Source organism: Lutra lutra, chromosome 1, assembly GCF_902655055.1.
Source record: "Lutra lutra chromosome 1, mLutLut1.2, whole genome shotgun sequence".
Classification (NCBI taxonomy): domain Eukaryota; kingdom Metazoa; phylum Chordata; class Mammalia; order Carnivora; family Mustelidae; genus Lutra; species Lutra lutra.
Window position 1 is genome coordinate 38,501,053 of NC_062278.1, and position 24,493 is coordinate 38,525,545.

The following is a 24,493-nucleotide window of genomic DNA, read 5'->3' on the forward strand; positions in this document are numbered from 1 at the left end:
TATTAAATGAAGTTTTGGAATATCCAAAGGAAGAGTGTAAAACATTTTTTTTTCTGTTTAAATGATGCAAAGTGGAATATGTGTTATAATAAAATCCCTCAAGGGTTTTGGAATGCAAACCAGTAATGAAAGCATGGAACCTAGTTTATGAGTTAGAAGGATAATATGTACCATAGAAGTAATAGGAGCACAATTGGGAAAATGAAAAATATAGAAGCCTTGTGTGCCTAAGGAAAGGCATTGACATTTTCAAGTGATATTTGATAATGCCATTTCTGTAAATATGTTTTAAGTACAGAAACCTTTTGCATGAAAAACCTGTGGAAACTTTTTCCTGGGAAATCTGTAGAGAAAACTAAGAAATCTTTTTAAAAAAATTATTCTGGTTCTCACTTTATGGAATGGGTATCCAGATACTCTAATGTATGCTGAGACAGAATATCACTTTGGTGTTCCAATAACTTCTACACTTTCCTATTTCTTTCTTATTCTCCACAGGGACTCAAGTTTTTATTTTATCATGGATGTGGATCTGACCATGGTGCTGAAATATGTTTTAGTAGGACTTCCAAATTGTGGATTCAGCATATGTGGAATAAAGCACATTTTGTAGTAATAATCTTATATCTCCCTTTTCCTGTATTTGATAAAAGGTAAGAGAAGTAATGGAGATACACAATATTTAAAATCAAATTGGCCTGACATTTACTACTTTTATAACTTGATCAAGTTATTTAAACTTTCTGAGTTAAGATTTTTCATTTATAAAATGGTAGTCATACTGGAACTATTTTATAGGATTGTTAAGAATTGTACATAGTACTGTAAAAGCATCTTACATAAAAAGTTTGCCAATACATATTAGATATTTTCCTCTTTGCCCATAATCCTTTACTGAAAAACTAAATTCTTATTCATTACCAACTTGTATAGTTTTAGATGACTTCATTTATATGATGCCAGTTGCTAAGATAGTTAGTGAAATAAACTTGATTTATCATGAATGGGACATTTTTGGACTGAACAGTTTTAAAACTGTGTATATATATTGATATAATCCATGTGTGACTTTTCAATTTCCAGGGAGATTTCATGTGATAGAGATACTTTTGGAGACAGCTAATTTACCATTTTTGCCAAAACTATCGACTGAGTAAATAATACCTGGTAACACTGTGGCAAAGATACTGTGGAATTATGCCACTTTGAACATTTGGTTGTGCATCAAGAGGCATTTTGTACTACTACTCTCCTTTTATTTAAAAAGCTGTGACCTTAGATAAGTCATTAACCTCATTATGTTTCACTTGTAATAAATTGTGTCATTTTATTCTGTGAAGATGGTTGGTTAAAATAATCTATATGCATTTGTTAAGCTTAAACACAGAACAAAATGAAGAAAACACAGGAAAAAATTTAAGCATGGCCTTAGAATTTGTTATATCTCCAATCTTGTTTCCCACATTCCGAGTAGTGATACTTAATGCCATCTACCTCAGAGCTTAGGCTCACCAACATTCTTTTTTTGAAAAAATGTTTTACTCTGAATGAGAAGTGAACTGGAATCCAAATACAAAATTTATTTTGTTTATTATCAAGTTCTTAAGCTTTTGTCTTAAACTTGGGATCTTTTTCTAAGGACTGTATTCTCAAATTTCTGTTTTTATGTTGGTCAGAACTTCTTTTTGGGTATCCAAATCTGTATTTCCTTATCTTTGATCCTTGGTTTCAGAATGATGGTCACCCTACAATCATGCCTATATGACTTCACAGACATAGTATATATCTATCTGCTTGCCTTCCTGAATTGAATATTGTTTTTCTGTAAGCAGTCCCACACGTGTAGAGAGCTTGCAAGCTAATTGTTTCACCTAACTCTAAATTGCTGTCCAAATCCTAAAAAAGTGGTAAATTCTTTTCTGTAGTACCAAATAGTGCAGTGTATTACTAGAATTCACATGACGTGTGTGTGGGGGGGGGCGGGGGTGGTATTAAAGACTTAGATAATGGAACTAAGAGCACATCCAATGTGACACTGAGCTGGGTCAGATTTGATCTTAGATGCCAAACTAGAATTTAAAATGACCTTGACAATTTAGGGAAGTCCTCCAACAAAAACAGTATGAAACTCAATAACGATGAGTACAGCATGGTACACAGGGGAAAACAACTAAGGATGCATGCAATAAGCACAGGAGTGACTCTAAGCAATTATGAAAAAAATATGTAGGAACTATAGGGAAGAAAAGCTGGAAATTAATCAGCATTAAACTGTTGTTAATTTTCAAGAGCTGATATGACACTTAGATACCTAGTATTATATGAGCTATCATAGAAAAGCAGAGAAGTAATATTTTGGCTCAGTAAAATCTGAGGATAATCCTTTTCCAAATTTTGCTGGCAGTGAGAAATTTATTTTTGCAATACGTTTATTGGTTGCCTATTTATTGAGACCCTACTATGTAGAGTGTGAAGTGTTACAGATTTTCATTTGATACTTCATTCTAATTACCATAAGTAACAAAATAGCATTCTTGTCAAAGTACATGTATTTTGTATCACATTTTATAATTTTGTTATTTTCTATAGGGACATCTGTTAAATTTTGTCTGTCTAACATCTCCTCATTTTAGGAATTGTTTCTTCCCCATTTGATGGGATTGCTTACTTAGTTACACTGCCATACCTTCAATGTCACTGGCCAATCAGGGAGCGTGAGTGACTGAAAGATAGACATGTAATTAAAGACAAGTTGTTTCTAAGTCATTTCAGGACTGTTGTTAGGGTTATGAGGAAATAGCTCTTTTATGTTTTCTGAAATCTCTCAATGCAGTTACGGGGTAAACCTAGAAAGTAGAAAGTTTAGAATAATACCTGTTCATTCTTGGTTATCTTAGAAGAGCCATAGTGCAGGATAATACTCTGGGTATCAAGGTTCCCCAACTGATTACCAAGAGAACTCATGGTTTTACTGTGAATGTTAGGAGGAAGAGGCAGATCTATGGCAAAATAAACAAGATACATTACGTAGAACTTTGGCATATCTGAGAGGTAAATCTTATTCCCTAAGCAATTTAGCATCCGGGATTTAGACCTAAAGTTGTAGAAGTATCATGTTGGTGGTGATGAATGCCAATATGATACTTATCAAATGAAAAGTATGATGGTTAATTTTATGTCTCAACTTGTCTCGGACACAAGGCACCTACATATTTGGTTAAATATTATTTCTGGGTGTGTCTAGAAGGATGATTATAGATGAGATTAACATTTGAGTCTGCAAACTGAGTAAAGCAGATTACCCTCTGTGATAATTAATTTTATATTTCAGCTTGATTGAGAGATTATTCTAGGTAGTTTATGAAGGTGTTTCTGGATAAGATTATCATTTGAATCAGTAGATTGATAAAGCAGATTGCTCTCCCCAGTATGGGCAAGCACCATTCAATCCCTTTAGGGCCTGGATAGAACAAATAGCCAAGAAAGGGCCTCCACATTCTGCCTGCATGCATGAGCTAAGACATTAGTCTTCTCCTACCCTTGGACTGGGATTTACATCATCAGGTCCCCAGTTCCTAGTCCTTCAGACTTGAACTGAATGAATGTATTCATTTTCTTGAGACGGTTTCTGTTTGTTTGTTTGTTTTTAAATTTAGCCCATCTTCAATATCACTGTCCAAGAGTTAAGAGTTATCTTCATGATATTTCCATTTACCCTTGGTCATTTGTAAAACTATTTTACTATTAGGGGCTATTAAACTTTAGGATCATATGACCTTCTATAAGGTAGAGTGAACATTTTCTTGCTTAGAATAAATGGAGGCAATGGAATTATCCTTCCTGATGAGTTTAAGAAATTGTGTGATGTCCACATATCTTAGATCATTTAGATTCAATCATTGTAGAGATAAAAGTTACACTATATAACATCACCAGGTCAGTTTTATTCTGTATATTGTGATTGAATTATATTAAATGAGAGAATGTATAAATGTTGGTCATATTACCATTAAGTTTATTCATGTTAAAATACAGGGATATCTTATCTTCAGATTATAAATCAATGGATATTTGTGAATTTATTTTCAATAATTTTATATAGTATTACTATTATAAGTTGAAATTCTACCAATAAGTCATTTTGGGTGGAATGGGATGAAATAAAATGTCATAATTCTGAAGAAAGACATTGAATGTTTTGTAAACAGCAAAATGCTAAGTTAAAATGCATTTAAAGGCAGTTAATACTCCTTATATACTATTATGCATATCTTATATATAAATAGTACTATATACTGTATATTATACTATATGTACTATACACTATACAGAAAGATTCTTAACATCTCTGCAACACAGGCAGCTGACCTCATATCTAAAATGCTGGTGAGCATGGAGAATGACAATCAATGTTTCCAGTACTCAATAAGCTAATTTTCTTCCACAATCATCTACATTTTCACCAAGCCATGAAATTTCTTTTTCTAGGTCAATTTACTGCCAGAGTCAATTTGCCATGAGAGTCAATTTACCATGGATTTTTAGATTTTTAGTCCTGGGGATCAATAATTACTATATATTTAAAGTGGTTAGGTATTCCATTAAAATTTAGTATTTTAAAAGAGAAATATAGATATCCTAACTAAGCATGTGAAATCCCAGAAAACGTGTCCATAGTGGTAAAAAGTGATACAATAATTTTCCCATTTTGATTTCAAAAAATTTTGCCTCAATTAAGACTGTTGTTTTTTTTTTTTTAATCCGTTATCTTTTCAGCTTTATTGAGGTATGGTTGACAAATAAAATTGTAAGATATTTAAAGTGCATATTGTGATAATTTGATATACATATACATTGTGAAAGGATTTCTCTCATCTAGTTAATTATCAAATCCATCACCTTAAAGCTGTCAGTAAATTACTTTGCTCCTAGTAGAATAGAAAAGGCATAAACATCACATCATTATAAATCCCAATTCTTACAATCTGGTGTAGAAACAGTTATAAAGTACAAACTAAGTGCAGCCTCCTCTGTAAAATACATTAAAAAAAAACTCTAATATCTATGGTACTAATGTGGGAGTAAAGGCTGTCATCCTATTCTGTGACAGTACAAGCAAAGAGGACATCACATCCAAGGCAAAGAAAAAGTATGTACTATCTTTATGTAACTTTTAAAATGAGTAGTAAATAAATAGCTTGCATTTAAAGCATTAATTTCTCTCCATTTTAAAATTCATTTCAGGAAAGGAGGTGGGGGGGATGGGTTAAGTGGTTGATGGGGATTAAGGAGGGCACTTGTGAAGACCATTGGGTGTTGTGTGTAAGTGATGAATCACTAAATTCTATACCTGAAACTAATATTACACTGTATGTTAACTAACTGGAATTTAATAAAAACTTGAAAGAGAAAAACATAAAATAAAAATTCATTTCAAAACATGAAATTAAATATTGAAAAATATTTTGCCACAAAGTAAAGGATAATGCAATGCATAATGATAAAATCTTCCAAATAGGTTTAATATTTTAGACTATTGCATAGAGGGATGCATTGATAGATGCCATCTTTTGGCAATTTATGAAATTAATTCATCGTCTGATGATTCATAAGAGGTCCGTTAATTTGCACATTTCCAGAGATACTGATAATATATGTAGGTAATAATAGCCTTAAAACTATGAAATAAAGATATTTAAAGATATTTAATTGCATTCTAAGAAGTCTTTTAACTTTTAGAAATGACTTTATTCATGCAATGACAACTCTATAACATTTTGACCATTGTCACACTTTAAAATATTGAAAGATCTTACAACCATTAAGCATTTGATATTTTTTAAGTTAATTGGTTAATAGCATCTAAAAATAGACTATTTAGAAACTAGTTTTATATATCCCTTGTATTTAAGATGACATTATTTATCCACTCACATTGTAAGCACCCCACCACCACCGCACACCACAGACACATACTTTCAAGGACTGAGTAAGTGCAATCTCTCTTCCAGTCCCCTGACTGGGTGGATGAGCTAAAAAGAACTCTTAATCATATGAAAGTCGATGACTCTCATCACAGTCAAATTTGCAACCATCTTAAAACTACCTCATTAAATTAATCATTTTTTTTTTTTTTTTTTTACCCACAGTTTACGAGAAGAGTTACTTCTATGTTGTGATAACAAGGAAACTGCTGGGACTCCTGCAAACAGTAATTTAACAAAAATCCTCTGGGTCTTTTAGAGTTTTCTCTGTTTCACAAAACACCCACTGGAATTCTCCCTGAGGTTGAGTCTGTGGTAAAACTATGTTAAAGACAGGTGCTCCTCATAATTTGTGTATGTATAAATCACACTGGAATCTTGTTACAGTGAAAAATCTTATTCTGTAGGTATGGGGTAGGGCCTGAGATTCTGTAGTTCTAGCAAGTTCCCAGGTGTTGGTGGTAATGCTGGCCTGGGGATGACCTACTATACAGAAAACTTATAGGCTGTTTCAGTGTAGAAATCCTAATTCCTGAGATAGTTATCAACAAGAACAAAAACTTGCTTCTAGTATTAGTAACAAATGCTGAGATACTCGTGTTTGGTTGGGGCATTTTCTTGAATACCACAATCTTGGAGTATTGAATTTTTGTTTGTTTGTTTATCTCAGTAAGACTTTAGAAGTCATCAAATGCAGCTCCCTCATATTATGGTTAAGGAAACTGAGGGTCAAAGAAGTTGAATATATCCCCAAGGTGGTAGAGCTAGCAGGAGGACATGTAGTAGAACATAGGAACTTGGACTATGCTTTTGATAAAGAAACCCTACCTTTTTTGGCATTTCCATTTTTTTATATTTTCCCTGACACAAAACCTAAGCATGAGTCAATAATGATTAGAATTTCACCTTTTGATGCTCACAATAGTTTAAATGATAGCAGTATCCTTGGACTTACTGACTTTCCGAACAGCTAAAACTCACAGTAGGCAGCTATCTCTTAAATAATAAGAGTATTCACACAACCTCTTTCTTCTAGAGTCCACTTGCAGTTTTATTATGGACATTTTGCTTCTTAATTTTGAGAACCTGGGGAGAAAGGTGGACAGAGAAATGAATGGGTCATTAGTTAAAAGGCAAGGGTTGCATCTGTAAAAGGTTGTGGCAAAGTAAGCAACAAATGGGAAAGAGCGAAGGGCATCAATATTGATCGTGCTTCTCATCTTTCCCTCTGTCTTCTTGCTTGCAGGTTTCTATTATGCAGTCTCTCAAACAAAGGAGACTTTTATTTATGGTGTGACTGATTTAACACTACTGAACTAGTCTATCATTTGCTAATTTGGTCCAGTTAAAAACTGGTCATAGGGAAAAGCCTGGGAATTAAGCTCATTTGGAAACACAACTTCTGGTTTATTTATGACCCGCTCATTTATATCTCCTCTTCTTCTAAAGGATACTTTTCAGGGTGCTGATTTATAGAGGTGGTTCTTTCCACATTCCTAAATTCCTTTGCATGGCCACTTTTGGTTGAGTCCCTGAGGATAGCACATTTGTGCCCCCCCTTCCTTCAGGCTATTATTAAAGCATTCATAGAGGATGGCCCAAGATTTTCTGCTATCCTGAATTAGAAAAAAACCCACTAAAGAGCTAGGGCCACCATTTATAAAGCACTTACACATTGTATGGCTCTGTACTGACATTTTTACATTCTCACTAATCCTTAAAACTCTAAAGGGTAAGTACAATTACTACCCATGTTTGCAGTTGAGGAGGCTTCAATTTAAACATTCATTAAAATCAGTGAACATTATGCAGCAAGAAGTGATAGTTACAGGATTTGAACTGGGGTATGCCTGATAGCAGTACAGACCAATACTGTCATCCACTAGGTTCTACTGAGATTTATACCTACACTAAGTCAAAATTCTGAAAAACAACAACAATTTCATCTCCTCCATCCTTAATTTTTCCTTGTCTGCCTCACAAGTTCTTGTAGGCAGGTAGGTGTGCCGCTCCCTATACTTAGCCTCTCCCACGCCCTCAGCAATCTCTCTTTTGCTGCTGGGAGCTTTAAGAGAATGCTACTGCAGCTGGTGAGTGGGCAGATGCAGCCACCATCTGTTCTAAGAGTCCAAATGCGCATAAGAACTTCGCACTCAGGACCTGGCCCAGGCACCACAGATTCCAGAATCTGCTGGGATCATGGCTAACCCCGCCCTCTCGCGGTGGCGATTGGCCGAACCATTCCTGAGTGCAAGACACGGATTAATGAAGGCGGGTGTCTCCTCTGTTAAGTTAGGGCGAGGCGTCTCTAAAGAGGTAAGACCCGCGAGAGGGGCGGGGTGTGTGAACGGGGGCTTCAGTTCTTCCTGCCCGAAGGGTCCTTGAGAAGCCTGTTTGTTTTTCCCGGCGTTTGTCTCCACCCATGCCTTTCTCTCATTGGCCAGGCCTGGTAGGCGGGTGTGTTTCCATTGGCCAGGGGGCGGTGTCTGTCCCTGGCCAGGGTGAGGGCGGGGCCTCCGCCGCGCTGAGCTTGCCCTTGTGTCTGGTGCTCTGTAGAGCTGCCGCCGCCGCCGCCGCCGCTGCCGCCGCCGCCGCCGCCGCCGCCGCCGCCGCCGCTGCCGCGGGTGCCTCTGCTGCTACTGCAGCCCGAGCATCCGGGAGCCGTCGCTGTCGCCGCCACAACCGCTGCTTCTACCGCTGCCACCTCCCCTCCCAGGACCCCGAAACACCCTGAGCGCGAGCGGCGGCTGCTGCTTGCTTGCTCCCCTTCTGCCCCCGCCCCTCCCTTCCGTGACCTACCCACTCCTTGCAGCCCTCGCCCGCACCTTCTCCAACACCCCGGCATCCCTGCACCACCTGCTCGGGCAGCCCCGGCGGGCTCTGGGACTTGCTGTGAGCGCAGAAAGGAAGGCAGGCTCCGAACCCGTGCCTGGTTGACGGGCTGTCGCGGCTGCACCACAGCCGGAGGAGGAGAAGAAACTATTTCGCCCACCGAAACCCCATTCTGCGGGTGCTTCGCAGCTGCCGCTTCTGCTGCCTCCAATCCAGTCCGAGGGTTCGATCACCGCAGCGGCGGGGACCGTGCGTCCAGCAGGCGCCGGGAGGACACCGGCGGATCCCTGCACTCTGGTGTCCCACTCACCAGCATCTCCTTGCCCCCTCGTTCCTTCCCTAACCCATTAGAGAAGGGACCATGATTTGGAAACGCAGCGCCGTTCTCCGCTTCTACAGTGTCTGCGGGCTCCTGCTACAAGGTAATCCCCGCCCCGCCGCGGGGAGCATCAACTTCACGCCCATTCCCTATCATCCCCACTCCACCCCATATTTCCACTCTCCCCTTTCAGTCCCCCAGTCCCCGGCGATTTCCACCCCCTCCCCCTACTCCCCGGTGCTGCAGGGGGCAGTGGCAGTTTGCTCCAGCCCCTCGAATCTCTAGCGCTGGTTCAGCCTTGCTCTCCCAGCAGTCAGCCCCTTACGCGGCACCTTTCGCCTTTTCATTCACCTGAGCTTCCTACATCTCTCACTCTCAATCCCCGCCAGCCACCCCCCTCCCCACCTCCCACGCCTTTTGGCTGGCAACTTGTGCCTTCTCCAAACATTATACCCTCCCACCAACCCCCACCAGCCACCTCCCACATCACGCTCCTGACCGACCCTCTCCATCCTTGTCATCTGTCTAACCTCCCCCCGTTTCGGGTCGCCTTTCTCTTTCCCCTTCTACCCACCATCATCATATCCGTGTATCTTTAAAAAGTGAGTGAGAGCCTGGGAGCGAGCTACCGAGACGGCGAGAACAGCAGCAGCGGCAGCACTGTGTGCATTGCAATAACATCTCGGGGTTGGGGGGGGGTGTTGTGAGACGTGTCATTCACCTAAGAAGAGAGAGGAGACTGTGTCTGGTATATAAAAAGGAAAAAAGAAAGAAAGAAAAGAAAGAGAGAGGGAGAACGAAAAAGGGGGGGGTAGAAAGAATAAATCACGAAATTAAAAAAAAATAAAAAAGGAAAGGGGAAAGGAAAAATTAAAACATCCAAAGCCACTTTATCAACAAACCTTTTTTTTTAAATTATTATTAATTAGTCTGTGTAGTTTTCTTTTCTTTTGCTCTTCTTTCCTTCTTTCTTTCTTTTCTTTTTCTTTAAGCAAAGAAATATATGCACCTAAGCAGTTACTTTACTGCTAAGGGATTTTCGCTTGGATTCCCTTACCTCTCCATCCGCTCTGCTCTCTGCCGCTTCTGTTCGTAATTAATATTATCCTTTACGTGAAATGCAAGAACCCCTGCGACCGCAGTGGAGGGAAACCGCACAAAACACTGTTATTATGCAAATCACTGGGTTTGGATGCGGAGTGGCTAGGGAACTGGGGTGCACTTTTCCTCAGACCCTCTCTTGGAGGAGGGAGGAGGGGTCTGTATGGAATGGGAGGACGACGCTGGTTATGAAATGAATGGCAGTGTATGGAGTACGAGTGCATGAGGAGAGCACACTTCGGGTAGTGGTGGAGGCAGAGGCGGCATGCTAGGTCTGGGTGGGCAGACGCTGTAAGGCAGAAAATTGTTGCTTTTAAGAGAGTAGTAATATAGGGATATGGCTTGAGTGTGAGTTACAGGAAGGATGGATGTGAAATGATGGTCGATCGGATTTTTAAAGCTAGGTGACTCTTAATTTCTTGATAAATCTTTGCCCACCTCTAACCCCTCTGTCATCATTTCTGTACTTGTGAGAAAGATAAGTTGATCAAATTTATTTGTTCCTGGGTAAAAGGAATCTGGAAGTAAGACACAAGTAGACCCACAGGCGTGCAAAACCCAATCGGCCTTCGGAGGATTTAAATGAGGTCAATGAACCATCTTTCAGCAAGTTCTTGGAATGCATTCTGTCTTCTATCTTCCAGGATATAGACTGGGATGTATTTTATTTATGTATATTTATGAAAGTGAAAGAAGAGGTAGTGGACAGAATTCTTCTGAATTAACTAACTGACCTTGCAAAGATATTTCTTACAATATTTTATGTGTTTTATGTTGTATGTAAATTTCGGATATGTCATGTGCCAGAATCCCTGAGAAAGCAGACAGCCTTCTTCCTGCTTACGCTGCCTCGTCCCATTTCCTACCGTTCAGACCCCCACCCTCTCACAAGTAACCCGGGTGGCTGACACATTACTTTAGGTTTCTAATCCAGACTGAAACGTGCTCCTAGATACCCCATTTCACCTCTCAGTAACTTGCATTTCTCAGCTCTGCGTGTGTGTCTATCTGTGTCTGTGTGTGCGTGTGCGCGCGCGCGCGCGCGAGCGCGCTCCACGCCTGGTAGTGGTAGTGTGATGTGGGGAAATCAGTTAATTTGGTGATTGCAATGAAAATTCGACACTGCTGGATGTGTTTTCCCTGCCAATCTGTGTGTGCTGGCCCCGGCACGTCACTGCACTCACTGCTGGGCTGGTGTGAGAAGATTATTTATTATAGAACATGTGGGCAATGGACTGCACTTGGGGGTCGCCTCCTCTCTTCCTTCAACATTTCCCGTGAATTGTCTATTCTGTGCACTGCAAAATAACTGTCTGCTGGTGTCTCATTCTCTCTTAGCCTGGAGGAGGATTTACTCTTTCTCTACCCAGAGAGATTCCATCAGCTGCATTCTCTTTTATTAAGGACATGGGTCTCTTTTATTAAGTATGTAAACTAATTACTAAAAAAGTGCTGCTATTCACAGCAGACTAGAAGTGGTGGTGGAAGGGGTGTGGGTATGCCAGAGAAAATGCACCACTGCAACCAACAGCAGCACTAGCATCAGGTCCAAATATAATAAATAAATAAGCATCCTATACAGCAACCAGGGAAAGAGCCCCAACCCATCAATCTCTTTGTACTTATGAGCATCTTAGATCGGGCCATATTAATACACCAAAGGAGAGAAGAGGATTTAAAGAAAAAAAAAAAAAAAAAGAAAAAAACTACGGGGGGAGGGGGGCACAGAGCATCACTAGATTGTCTTCTCATGTTTATGGCTGCCTCACATTTATCAAACACTGCTCCACAGACACATCACACTTTGCTGATATTGTCAGTTCCTGCTCAAACAAATTGCTCATGCTTTCCTTGTCTTACTCTTGGCTAAAAACATTGCTTCAGGGTTCAGGTTTGTGTTTCTCCCACCACCCTACTGTTTTATTAGGACTTGGTTAGGTTGTAAAATGAAAGCTTTATTTCCTGGACACAGATTAAGTACTTAGCAGATCTTTCCTTTCTATGTGCAGGGAGGGAAAGGTGGCAGGGGAATTAGTGAGCAACTGATACTGGCTGGAAGGAGTCTGTTCTGCTTGCTAGTAGTTATGACTAGGCAAATGCTATAGGCAGTCTACTGCTTCTCAATTTTAGCTTTATCAGAACTAGAGTCGTATTCTATCACTTAAGTAATACTATAATCAATTTATTTATCCTTTGTATTATTATCCCCTTTCTTGCACTATGCCTTATTTTAGACAAGAAGACTCATTTGAACGTATCTTCTCTGTGTTTTACATTGTCACCAATATTTTGCTTTTTCTGGGAAGCAAAGCCAACCTTTTGGCTTGTTAATATAGAGTTAATGAACCAGTGGTAAGAATCAAGTCACTGATAAAGTAAGTTCAAAAAAAAAAAAAAGTCTTAAATAGTTATATTTTACAAATCTACCAGCTTGTCTTCAGTGGATTCTTGGGAAATGGAGATGGATCATTAGATGGAAAATAAACATGTTTCTGAACAAAGCACAACTTGGAATGTAGACTACTTAGATAACAAAATTTGCCTCAGTGTTACTTTATGGGGCATGCTTTCTTATTTTCCTCCATCATAGACAGAGGAAAAATCTGGAATAAGGGTAAGGAACAGTTTAGAGGAATGAATTTCTTTAGAAGGAGGCGTGCAAAAGCTTGCCACCTGTAACTAAAACCTCTCTTGGTTACAGAGTAGATCCAGTCCAATTGCTTACCCTGGCAGATGCTGTATCCCCTTTCCATGCCTGAGGGAGCACTGCAAAGATGGAGACTGTCTTGTTTAGCACAAGAAAATAGTCCTAGAAAGGGCAAGAAAGAAAGGACAAAATATAACCAGAAAATAGACATGCATACAGATTTTGTTGAGAACTTTGTTTCCTTTTTAGAGTTAATCTTACAGGAAAACACATCCAGCACAAATACTGGGACTTCAGGGTTTGGTTTGGTGTCGTCTTGTTTTCCATGAGACATTTTGGTAAATGATTTACTTTGAAGGTCAATTGGACATACATATTATTACTAGCCTTGGTGTATTACATGAACCTCCCTTTACATTTTTAGAAAGTACACTATGAAGTACAAAATACACCCACATACACTTAATAAAATACTGATAACTTAATACTTCCTAAAAGCACATCTCTCCCATTCATGTCCTTCAACATGTAATAACCTTAGTCTTGTCAAGCTAATTTCTTATGCTGAATGCAGTTCCTGCATTCCTCCCATTTTTGATTAACAGCTAAAACTTGGAAAAGTAGAATCTGTACATAAGAGCCAATGACTACGATTTAAACAGTCAAACCCCAGACACTTAGTAATTAAGAAAATCTCCCTGCAAATATAAGGAGTTTCTGGGCTAATTTTCTATCAAGATATGGAAGTATGGAAGCTGACTTCATTGTCTTTCCCCCATTTCTACAACTGTTAGAACTGTGGGAGCATAGTACGACAAAAGTAAGCATCAGTTGAGAGGTCTCTTTCTGCCTTCTCCACTGGGGGATCAGATACTTGAGAACTATTTGCCCCGCATTTAAATAGTGAGATGCCATTTTTTTTTTAAAGAAAAAAATTACTTGAATTTCTTAAAGAGCAAATGGAAGTGCAGAAATACTGGAAGACAAAAACTGAATCATGCATTTTAAAGTGGCCTAAAATCAGCATCAGAGAATATCAATTTTCTTTTTAAAATAAGAAATCTATGGGGTATCAGAAGATCAAGACAAGGTTTATTTATTATGAAGAATATAGGGGTACATTAATAACATAAATAGACCTATCATATTGATGTTTTATTTAATAATGCTGACGTGTGTTCCGTGAGATTTATTGAGAAAGAGTCCTTATTTTAATAGGCTCGTTAAACATCCTTGGCAGAATCACCCATGGTGTAACAGCTGGCTGAGTAGGTTGAGGAATCAGTGAGAAGGGAAATCACGAACTGAGGAAGCTGAACTCAGAAGGTGAAGTTATAATTCTTTGTGGAATTGGCAGATATAGGTTTACCATTTACCCTCTTAGAACAACTCCAGGGCACAATGATTTTTAAACTTAAGCTTCCTGAGGGCAAGCCCTGACTCTCTGTTACCTGTGCAGTCCTCATATTCTTAATTTAGCAGATGCATGATAAATAGTGTTGGATTGAATAATAGGTATGTCCTAATTAGTTCTGATGGAATTAAATAGTTGCTTCTCTTCATAATATGTCAGCACTGAAACTTTGTTAAATAATGCTTCAAGAGTTAATTTTAACATTTTGTAGGATGTACTGGTTTAGGAAACTGTTTTCTTATAGGAAAGTGTTTAGCAGTGGCTCTTGATATACATCTTTAAATGAATATAATCTGATCAGTTTTTCTTGCCATGACATTTTCCTACCCATTTCTTTTTATTTTCCTTGGTTTCAAATCCCAAATATTTTGCATTAGATCAGATCACCAAATCATTTCATGAAAAAAAGGAAGGGCATGATTTAAATTTACTGATTTAACCTAAAATATTTAAAAGGACAAGTTCATTGCCAACATTTTATTTGCAAATGTCAAGCATTTTTGGAGTGCAGTTCTCTAGTATCAAAGAAAGGCATCTTCTGAAAATTCCTTGTGTAAAGAGGTGGGTGAGGATTAACCTAGAGCAGTGGCAGCTGAAGCCCCCTGCTGTGTGATGATGCAAATGGCATCTCAGGCCTAATGTGCTCTGCAGCGGCAGGCGAACACACGGGAAAGCAGTCATGTGGCATGAATGAAATGGGAAGTCTTTTCATAGCTTGCAGTAGACATGAACCATCCTTCAGTTTTTTTATAACCATGTGTAACCTACAGAGTATTTCTAATCATATGAGCTTATGACAAAGCATAAGAAGGAATGAATACATATTTTATTTGGAGATTAATATAATAAATAAATACTAATAAAATTATCAGTGCTCTCATCAGACACATGAGAAATAGTTTATTTTCTTGCAAACTATCAGGGACACAGGCCAGTTTCATGACAATAAATAGCAAAGTTAAAAATGGGATTTCTATGCAGTTGTTTACATGTGTTGGACCTAATAAATATTGGGCTAGGAAATATTCTGTTATCCTCTTCTTTTAGTAAGTAAGGATTAAGTCCTTTGTTGTTGTTTTGAGTCATTATTATTATTATTAGAGCATTTCTTGTGTTATGAGAATACAGTAGTTTTAAAAGAAATAGAAATAAACTGTTCAGGGTATGTTCGTATAGTTTAGCACCATGAGGTAGAATTTTTGTTAACATCAAATCAGTAGAGAATATTTCCTCTCTGGACAATATTATTTATCACAGGCAAAAGCATCAGATAGGTTCCTTAATAAAAGTAATAGTTCTGGACCAATTGTTACAGGCAGCCTATCAGGGAAGCATATCAGATAATAGAAACTAATGCTTTGTTTGTTTTTATTCCATTTGCTAGAGAATTGAACATACTATGCATATTGATTTTTATTCAAGAAATAGAGCCCAGTTGGTTCTGTTAATGTGCTCAGTGGGTTTCTTTAAACAGATACGAAATTGTTATCATTTTAGAAGTATGTAGTATGTTTAAAAATTAGTAAACTAAATATTCTGCTTAATTAGGTGTCACTTAAATATTAATGTCAAAATCAGAGATATAATTGTTCAGAAAGGAAATATCCCTCAATCAATCATCTCTCTCTATACACATATATACAAATTTAAAGTGCACAGTTATTTTTAGGACGGAAGGGTATCTTTATAATTCAATAAGTAATCAGACTGTGGGGCTCTCAGGGATGAGGTGTGAGGAAAAGGCAAGAGTTTATTTTGTTTGCACTCAATTGTTTTCTTTTACCCTTTTTATGAGGGTTAAAAAGTGTATTTTTGAATAACTTTTCTTAGGCTTTAACAGTGATTAAATTTCCACTTAAAAACACACAAGCAAGTTTTATAATTTCTGAATTTTTGTTAGAGCTGAGCATTTATTCTGAATCTCCTTTCATGCTTATGAAACTGAGTGATGACACCCTACAGCTACCTGAAGAGACACAGGGCTGAGGTTGTAAGGGGATCTGCCTTGGAGAGAGTGATCTATTAATTATTCACATTCTATTTTAGAGGTCTTTGAAGTAAATATTAAGACAGTCATTATTCTACATTTGGGATAACTCTTTCTAAGTCAACAGATAGTTTTTACTTGAATCTTCAAATTATATTTCAGTCCTCTGAATGCTGAATGGGAAACCCCAGTTTAGTCACAGTTATTCTGGGGGCTAGATGTTGAAATCCTTAGGGATTATTTAGAAAATAAAAATAAGGAATCATTTGCTTTGAGGAACATAAAATCTTAAAGCTAAGTATGATCAAATAGTGCAAATCACTTCACATTAAGAAAACAAAGGTCCTTTTATTGGTCAAATTGATCCCCTAACAATTTATGTATTTGACAATGGTTTATTTACAGGGACTGTGCATTCATTGTTTACCTAAAGTCATCTTTGGGAACCGAGTGAGAAAGCACCTTTCCTGACAAGGATAGGCTGCCAGCTGCTAAGTGTATAGCTGTTATATTGATTCAGTGTAATTTATAAAACCAATTAATTTGTTCTTATAAAGAAATATTTTTGGCTTCTTTGCTAAAAGTGTTTGCCTTTAAAAATGCAAGTGACTCCCTTAAGGTTTACTTAAACATCCAGAACTAAAATTTATAGTGCGTAAAATACATTTTTTACTGTCTCAATGAATTCATATTTTACATTAGCTTGTCCTATATCCCCCCCGGGGGGAAACACCATGACACCTATATCTTCCATTCATTCTCATACCTTATATGCCCCCTGCCTTCCAATCTTTAGTAGATTTAGGTTGAAATGAGAGATGATTAGAATATTTGTATTTAAAAGCAAATAAAAGAAATGTACAATAAACTTGTCTTTTAATTGTCATTTCTTTACTGCTGTCTATTTTACGTGTTGAGGTCTGACTAGTAACTCAACTTCCTTTGCACTCTCCAGGAATATAATATCACCCCAGTCCCGACCATGCTACTAACCTGAAAGACCTATTAAAAGTAATTAACAGGAAAAAAAAAGTAATTAACAGGGAGTGAAGAATGGTTCAAGAAAGGGAGTTTTGCTAAAGCCTGTATGCTGAATACGTACAGACTGGATGATTTTTCCTTTCAACCTCCATGACCTATACCCCAATGTTTTAGCAAGAGTAAAACACATACAATGTGCTTTTATTTGTTTTTGTTATTGCTATTATTGCGTTTTGTGAGAGTTCAACCTCCTTACTTTCATAATAAAAAATGGCAAAAAGAAGAGGGAAGGAATGTGAGTCAGCCAGCCAAACACACACAGAAACGCCTGGCAAAGCTGACTAAATTAGCATATGCTAGGCTGAGTATTTCCCTCTGTTGTTACATAATCCCTTTCTAATACAGAATCAGTTCTCATACTTAACCCTTTCAGGAGGTTTGGAATTCTCCCACTGTTATATTTTTATTTTGCATTATTTATTTTCTCATGAATTGTGTAAATCTTCTATTGAGAGGCTTTTATGTCAAATTCTTTTTTCTCCCCTCTTCAGTCTTTCTGTATACAAATGTTCCATTCTGTGCCCAACTTCAGGATTCAAGAATCAACTTTTCTATAGCTTTCACTGAGAGGATCTAATTAGCATTTTAGGCTCTCTTTACTCATGTGCAGCTTTCTTTAGAAAATGTATTAGTTCTATGAGGTTCCCCTAAGGATTCATAATACTCTAGTTTGTTACATGTACTGTGATATTCAGTGTGCCTTAATTATGCACGTGTCCTCATTTCAAAGCCTTTTCAAGGATCATGTGGGATAGAACAGGGGTCTGGCTGTAAGTTCACTGTCATGTATTAATGTGTAGGTGGTATTCAGAGAAGGATGTTTCTGAAGGCAATTATATATCTATGACTCCAGTATAGCAAGCGGTTACATTCTGTGCTTACTAGTTACCCTGCCAAGGCAGAATGAAATTCACCATTGTGATACATAATACAGTATCTGTTATTTCTAAATAGTTCTTTGCCCTGGGAATGAAATAATGAGTGAAAATGTGTATCCCTTATCTTGAATACGGATTGTTCCTTTCACTCTCTCGAAATAAGAATCAAAAATTGTTCCTAAATCAATACTCTATTCCCTAACTAGCCCATTAACACGTTTGCTATGGTGGGATCTCGAAGTTATGCTGGTTATTATTTGAGGCTATAGATTTTCAGATAGTATTAATTGCCTGCAATCACATGGGCTACCAAATGTCAGTGCACTGCCAAATCTGAGACATGATTTTTTTTCAGATTTTGATTGGGATGCAATTTGGACAACTGTGAAAGTATATAGGGACATTGAACTCAACACAAGAAAGAGAGAGAGAGAGACATTTCTTTTTAAATAAAGACTTTATTTGTGGAGGAACGGTTATAAGAATTGGCTCATTTAATACATGTTACCATTTATAAAGAGTATATTTTCCTGCATTGCCTGAGTTTGAGTGTACTTATATTAACTGTACCCTTTGACTTGTAGTCCTCTAAGTAGTATATCATCAGGAAATTTGAGTTTAATTTGTAAATACACTTTTTTCTTTTATTTATGGCTATAACAATAAAAAGCAAAAGTTGATATATACTAACAATTTTAACCATTTTTTAAATTTTACAACTACATATTTGAAGCAACATTATTATTAATGATAGCTTAAAAAATACAAGCCTCTAGGAACTTACTGGAGTTTTCAATTATAAAAATTTTGACCAAAATCTGATGTGTTTGTTTAGACAAAAGAATACCATCTGCCCTTTATTATTTGAAGTTTTATGTCTTCTTAGCTCATGAGAGAACTAAGCATTTTATATTGTCGATGCTATGATCTATATAACCCCTTTGCATATTTTTATTATAGCATTTTGAATGTTTGGTATTTATCTATCTGTTTGCTGTACTGGACTATGAACCCCTAGAGTACAGGGTCTTAGTCTTCTTTTTATTTCAAGCACCTAATCTAAGGTCTGGTCTGTGTCTTTTTTTTTAATGTTTTCATCCCACTGATTGATTAGTTCTCTTCCAAGCCATTTAATCTTGACACATCTCTTTAATTGGATCCAAATAATATTTAAGTATTTATATTTTAACTGCCAAAATGCCAATACACTATTCTGAATAGAATAAATATTTGGAATGAATTTTCATTTGTATGTAATGTACAGGGAGAAGGTAAAAAAATGGCTACTAAGAAACATAAACAATTCTAAATAATGACAGACTTCACAAAAACATGGAATCATTGCTTTCAGTTAGGTAAGCAGTTCAAATTTGCACTGAAAACATTTGTCTCAGAACTCTGAATCTCCCTGCTTTCTCTGGGCTTCCTAAATCCTGTCTCTTCTATTTACTTAAGGTTTCTCTCCCTCACTCCCAAAATATTTCTGAAGATGGCTTTAGGTAAACATGAAACCAAATCATCTTATTGTTCTTTTTAGAGTAGCTGGTATTTCCGGATAAATATATAAACAAAGAGGAATTACAAACTGACCTTGATCTGCCAGATTATCAGTGGGGACTGACCTGCTTTTGTTATTGCCAAGCTGTGGAGTAACATTCTCTGAGTAGTCTCTGAAGTGCAGATCTGGGGTGCATTTTGCTTAATTTAATTTGGGGGAGTTACATCCATTTTATTTAAAAGTGCTTTTAAAGAAAATCCTAAATATTGTGGGGTTTATTTTGTTTGGTTTTTGAGGTTTTTTTTTTTTTGTTTTTTTTTTTAATGCTTAGTCATACATCCACAGTTGAGGACACATGTTTACTGTGGTTGAATTTGATTTATTTCCCTTTTAGTATTTTGAAAGACAGTGGGAGGTAGGATGGAAATATTAACTGCTCTTTGAAGAGAATTTAAATATAGTTACTGGGAGCTGAACACCAAGGGAGAAAAGGCTTTCTACAATTTGTAGTGACTCTATTTCCACATAAAGTGTTTTAAGAATTTTGTTTTTCTTAAAAGTCCCAGTGAAATATAGCTTTTCTTAAAAGTATACAGATTTTCTTCAAATTTTAAAAATCAGTTTCCTGCTGTCCTTTGGATTTTTGACTGTTTCATGACTTTGAGCATCTGAAAAGATATTATTACCTAGGCTAACTTAAGATTTACCTAATGGCAGGTGCCAAAATCACTGTATCATCATCATGTAGAAATGCATGTTTAGTAAATAAATATCCAAAGTAGATTACACTAGTTCAATTTATTGTTATTGCTACTTTGTGGAGCTGATATTAAGAATTATATTCTCCCATAGCTACTGTGAATACCTAAAATCTTCTTTGTGTTAAAATGTGACTGTCAGTATGATGCAACAGCCACAGAAGAATAACCTTCTAATGTGGCTTCTGTCTGGCCCTTGCTGACTGACTTTCCAGAGCCTAGTGAATAAAAGGGAAGGCAGTTTGGGAAGCAGTTTTTGTTGAAAAACTTATGGTGAAAAATATTTTATGTTATAGTGCAAAAATATTTTAAGATGTTGATGAATTTTCATTGTATAGAGGATATTCTTATAACTCCATGATTAGAAGTGACACTGTAATTTTTTGTGTGTAACTACTTAGTATGTCAAACACTGGAAATGAGAGGAAGAATTACACCTTCATATTTCTCAACAGATTCTGACATAATGACCCACTCAGAAAGTGAATTTTTAATTTGGTATAGTAACAAAAGCACTTCAGAACAACATTTTTGTCCAGAGTCACCAAATTAAAAACAATATCCCTTATATTCTTCAAAAGAATACTACACTAAGTGCATCATCTTTATAGAAAGACTTGATGCTAACTAACATGAAAAAGAAAGTTGTGTCTTTAGTAACAATTACAAATCTATTTTTAAAGGTCAAATAAAATTTATAGATGATAGTTTCATGTCCACTGGCTTACATTTTTTTTTTTTTAAACATAGAAATGCTACAGATGAGGTAAGACTAGTGGTATTTTGAAACTTCAGTTCTCCGTATCTTTTCACTTGCATGGAATAGCTAAGATAAAGGTATTGATACAGGGATAAATTTGAGGTGTTTTAGAGATCCAGTAGAGGTCAGTAAGGTCAGATTTACTTTAAATCTTCGTTTTGCTTTACCCAAATTTACTGGCTACACAAATACAGACTACCAACAAAGCAGAACAGATTATCCTTGATGGATAGGACAGCATGAAAGTATATTTTGTAATACAACAACCGTATTCAATGGATGGGTGTGGACAAGTTGGGAAGACAATCTTTATCATTTAATGGTGGTCTTATCATATACTAACAGTAAACTTGATCAGATATTAAGGATATTTCTTCCTAAAACCTTCATATCATCTTGGTTTACTAAATGAGAATGGGAGTAACTTGGTGATAGAGGAAGAGGCACTAATACACAGCCCTAATCCTTGAGTAGAACACAAATAGCAGCCATGACAAACTACAGTTAGTGTGGAAGCTGTAGTGAGGCTGGCCTGGCAGGTGGCTGTCTTTTCTTTTGTAGTGAGAGTTCTCTATTCTGTAGAGGGAGGAAATATCACTAGACTATTTTGGACTTTGAATTTTGGATGTCCCCTGCAGCAGCAAGACATAATGGTAGGATTCAAAAGACCTCAGTTCTCCTCCAAGCCATGGCACTATTTTAGACACCATGAACAAGTTCCTTTTGGGGGGCGGGAGGTAGATGAGAAGAGAGAATATTAAGTAGGATCAATGCCCAGTGTGAGCCCGAAGCAGGGATTGATCTCACAACCCTGAGATCATGGCCCAAGCCCAAATCAAGAGTCAGATGCTTAATATTACTTCTGTAGCTTGGTTTCTTCTGTAGACTGAAAAAATGGAACCACATTTATTCTTTGGTGACGTATTATAGAAGAATCTAATGGATGATTGAGAACTGCAGAAATGGGATATTTCTTTTCAACTTTCACCTAAAGATATTTTGTAACACAGTGTAACATTAAACATGAATTCTTAAAATAGTTTTTACTAAAATTTAATTTTTATATTTACCCATACATTATTCAGTATTTAAAGATTTTACACATGTAAGGAGATTTCTATTCTGATACATAAATTTCAGAGCTTTCTATCTCTGTCAGTAAGCTTTATAAATTAATTTTGTAGTCATAGCCTGAGCTTGGGTCATACTTGCTTTTCTCATGAATTACATCCATAGATCAACTTCAGAAATTAGTAAATTGTTGCCTTTAGTCATTTATTTCATTTTTTCTTTTAAAATTTTTATTTAAATTCTAATTAGTTAACATACAGCACAATATTGGTTTCAGGAGTAGAATTCAGTGATTCTTCACTTACATACAATACCCAGTGCTCATGCCATTAGTCATTTTTATTATTAAAGAATAATAAATATATTGATTTATTGTGATATGTACAATATATTGATTTTGTATTAATTTTTTTTTGCATTTAATGTGTGCATGTGTAAATTTTTATAATCGTTTTATTCTTCATAGTATTTGGTTTTCTCAAGCATAACTTACTCATGCACTGATTCATTTTTCAACAAATACCTACCTGATGTCAGTGTAGTAAATGCCAGATATACAAGGGAACAAGGTGGAAGCTGTTTCTGCCCTCATGGAGTTTATAGTCTAGTAGCTGAGACACTGGATAAACCCAAAAATCAACACCCTAGCTTATTTTCTGAAATAAAAATTCCATTTTTATAGTAATATGTTTTCAGTGGCTACATACTGTGGATATATCCATGAAAATATGAAATCACTGATTTAATAGTAGTACTATAAACCTCACTGAGCTTTTAACATTTTTTATTTAAGGTTGGGTTAAAGAGCTCTCATTTTCTCCAGTCGTTTATCCTGAAAACATTCTCAGTATGATTCCAGTTTCTTCCTTTTTTTTATTAATACAACTTGAAAGAAGCTGACAAGTGAACAAGAAATATTCAAGCATACTCTATTCTAACCGATTTGTTCAAAAGGATGATTCATTTAATTTCATAAAGACTCAGTGGGCCAGAACAGTATATGACCAGGTCAGCAGAGGGAATGTAGGGGAGAAGAGGTCTGTGAGAAGGATCTATGTAACAAGCAACAATATTTAGTTTTTTAGAGCTGAAGTTCTGCTTGAGCAATTCTGATGTTACCAGCGACAGTCATTTAAAGAGCTGCTGATGCCTCAGGGAAAACATTTTTAAAGTGTTCTATCCAGAAACAATGCTCCTTGTACTGTGTCATATATATTAAAACTCCGTCCCTTGCTTATATTACAATACTACATTGTGCCTGATTAAAACCTATGCTTTTCGTGACTGCTGAGTCAATGTTGTTCTTGAAATCTTTCCTCCTGCTCAAACTGCCCTGAATATGATTGAAATAAGAACAACTGGTAAACAAAACTGGAGAAGAGATGAGAATACCACCTAAAGACTTTAAAAATAAAACGAATTCTATATACAATTACGTGAACTGTTAAAATATGTAAAATAACATGAATGGGCTACAAGTATTCTCGATATCTTTATATCATTTCTTTTAGTATTTAGCTTTGACTGATGACCTCAACATCCAAATGATGTCATATTTCTAACAGACTGTATCCATTTTTGTATTATTATTTATTGGCCATTGGTGTCCCCGGAGTAGGTGATATACATCTTGTAGTAGATAGGGTAAACAAAATGATATATACTTTGGAAAGCATAATGGTGGTGGTCAAGCATGTACAGTTATTCTACTTAGAGACTTATTTATCTGGGTTACAGAAAACAGTACAATGCACAGCTAAAAAACCTCAGCTAAACGATTATCTTTACTTTTGCTTTCTTTTTCTTTTAAAGGAAACTTTAAAATTAAAGCAATTCAAGTAAATGCTCTGTTGCAGGTGATAATTTGCAAGAGTGTAGTTTCATGTTAAATGATTTATTCTGAGAATATATTCAGTTTTCCCAAGTAAGTCGGAGATGCATGCATATTTGGAAACTTTTATGTAGCGAACTAGGTGGTGCTGTTCTGTCATCTTTGTGTCTCGGTGACTTCTTTGGTCCTGTTTTTGATTCATTAAACAATTTCATACAGTAAGTACATGAGGTAAGGTACAGTCAGCTAGTAGCATTACTTCTTATTAACCAACTAAGTTTATATTGATCTTATATTTTGTTTTCAGCAATATTTTCAGAAAGCAGAAAAAACTTTCTTCCTAAGTAGTAACCTTTATCATAGTGTACAACT

The 24,493-nt window shown here is 36.7% G+C and overlaps 1 protein-coding gene across 4 annotated transcripts in view; it reads left to right on the forward strand.

Annotated features, from left to right (window-relative positions):
• The first annotated feature begins 8,554 nt into the window (after positions 1-8,554).
• Positions 8,555-24,493, forward strand: part of CADM2 (cell adhesion molecule 2) — a 1,105,278-nt gene continuing 1,089,339 nt past the window's right edge. For 3 of the 4 annotated variants that reach the window (XM_047722125.1, XM_047722134.1, XM_047722152.1), the window contains exon 1: positions 8,555-9,238. In XM_047722125.1, coding sequence (XP_047578081.1) covers positions 9,178-9,238 — 61 coding nt within the window. In that variant the 5' untranslated portion in view covers positions 8,555-9,177. The remainder of the gene's footprint in view (positions 9,239-24,493) is intronic. The other variant, XM_047722144.1, reaches the window with a different exon arrangement.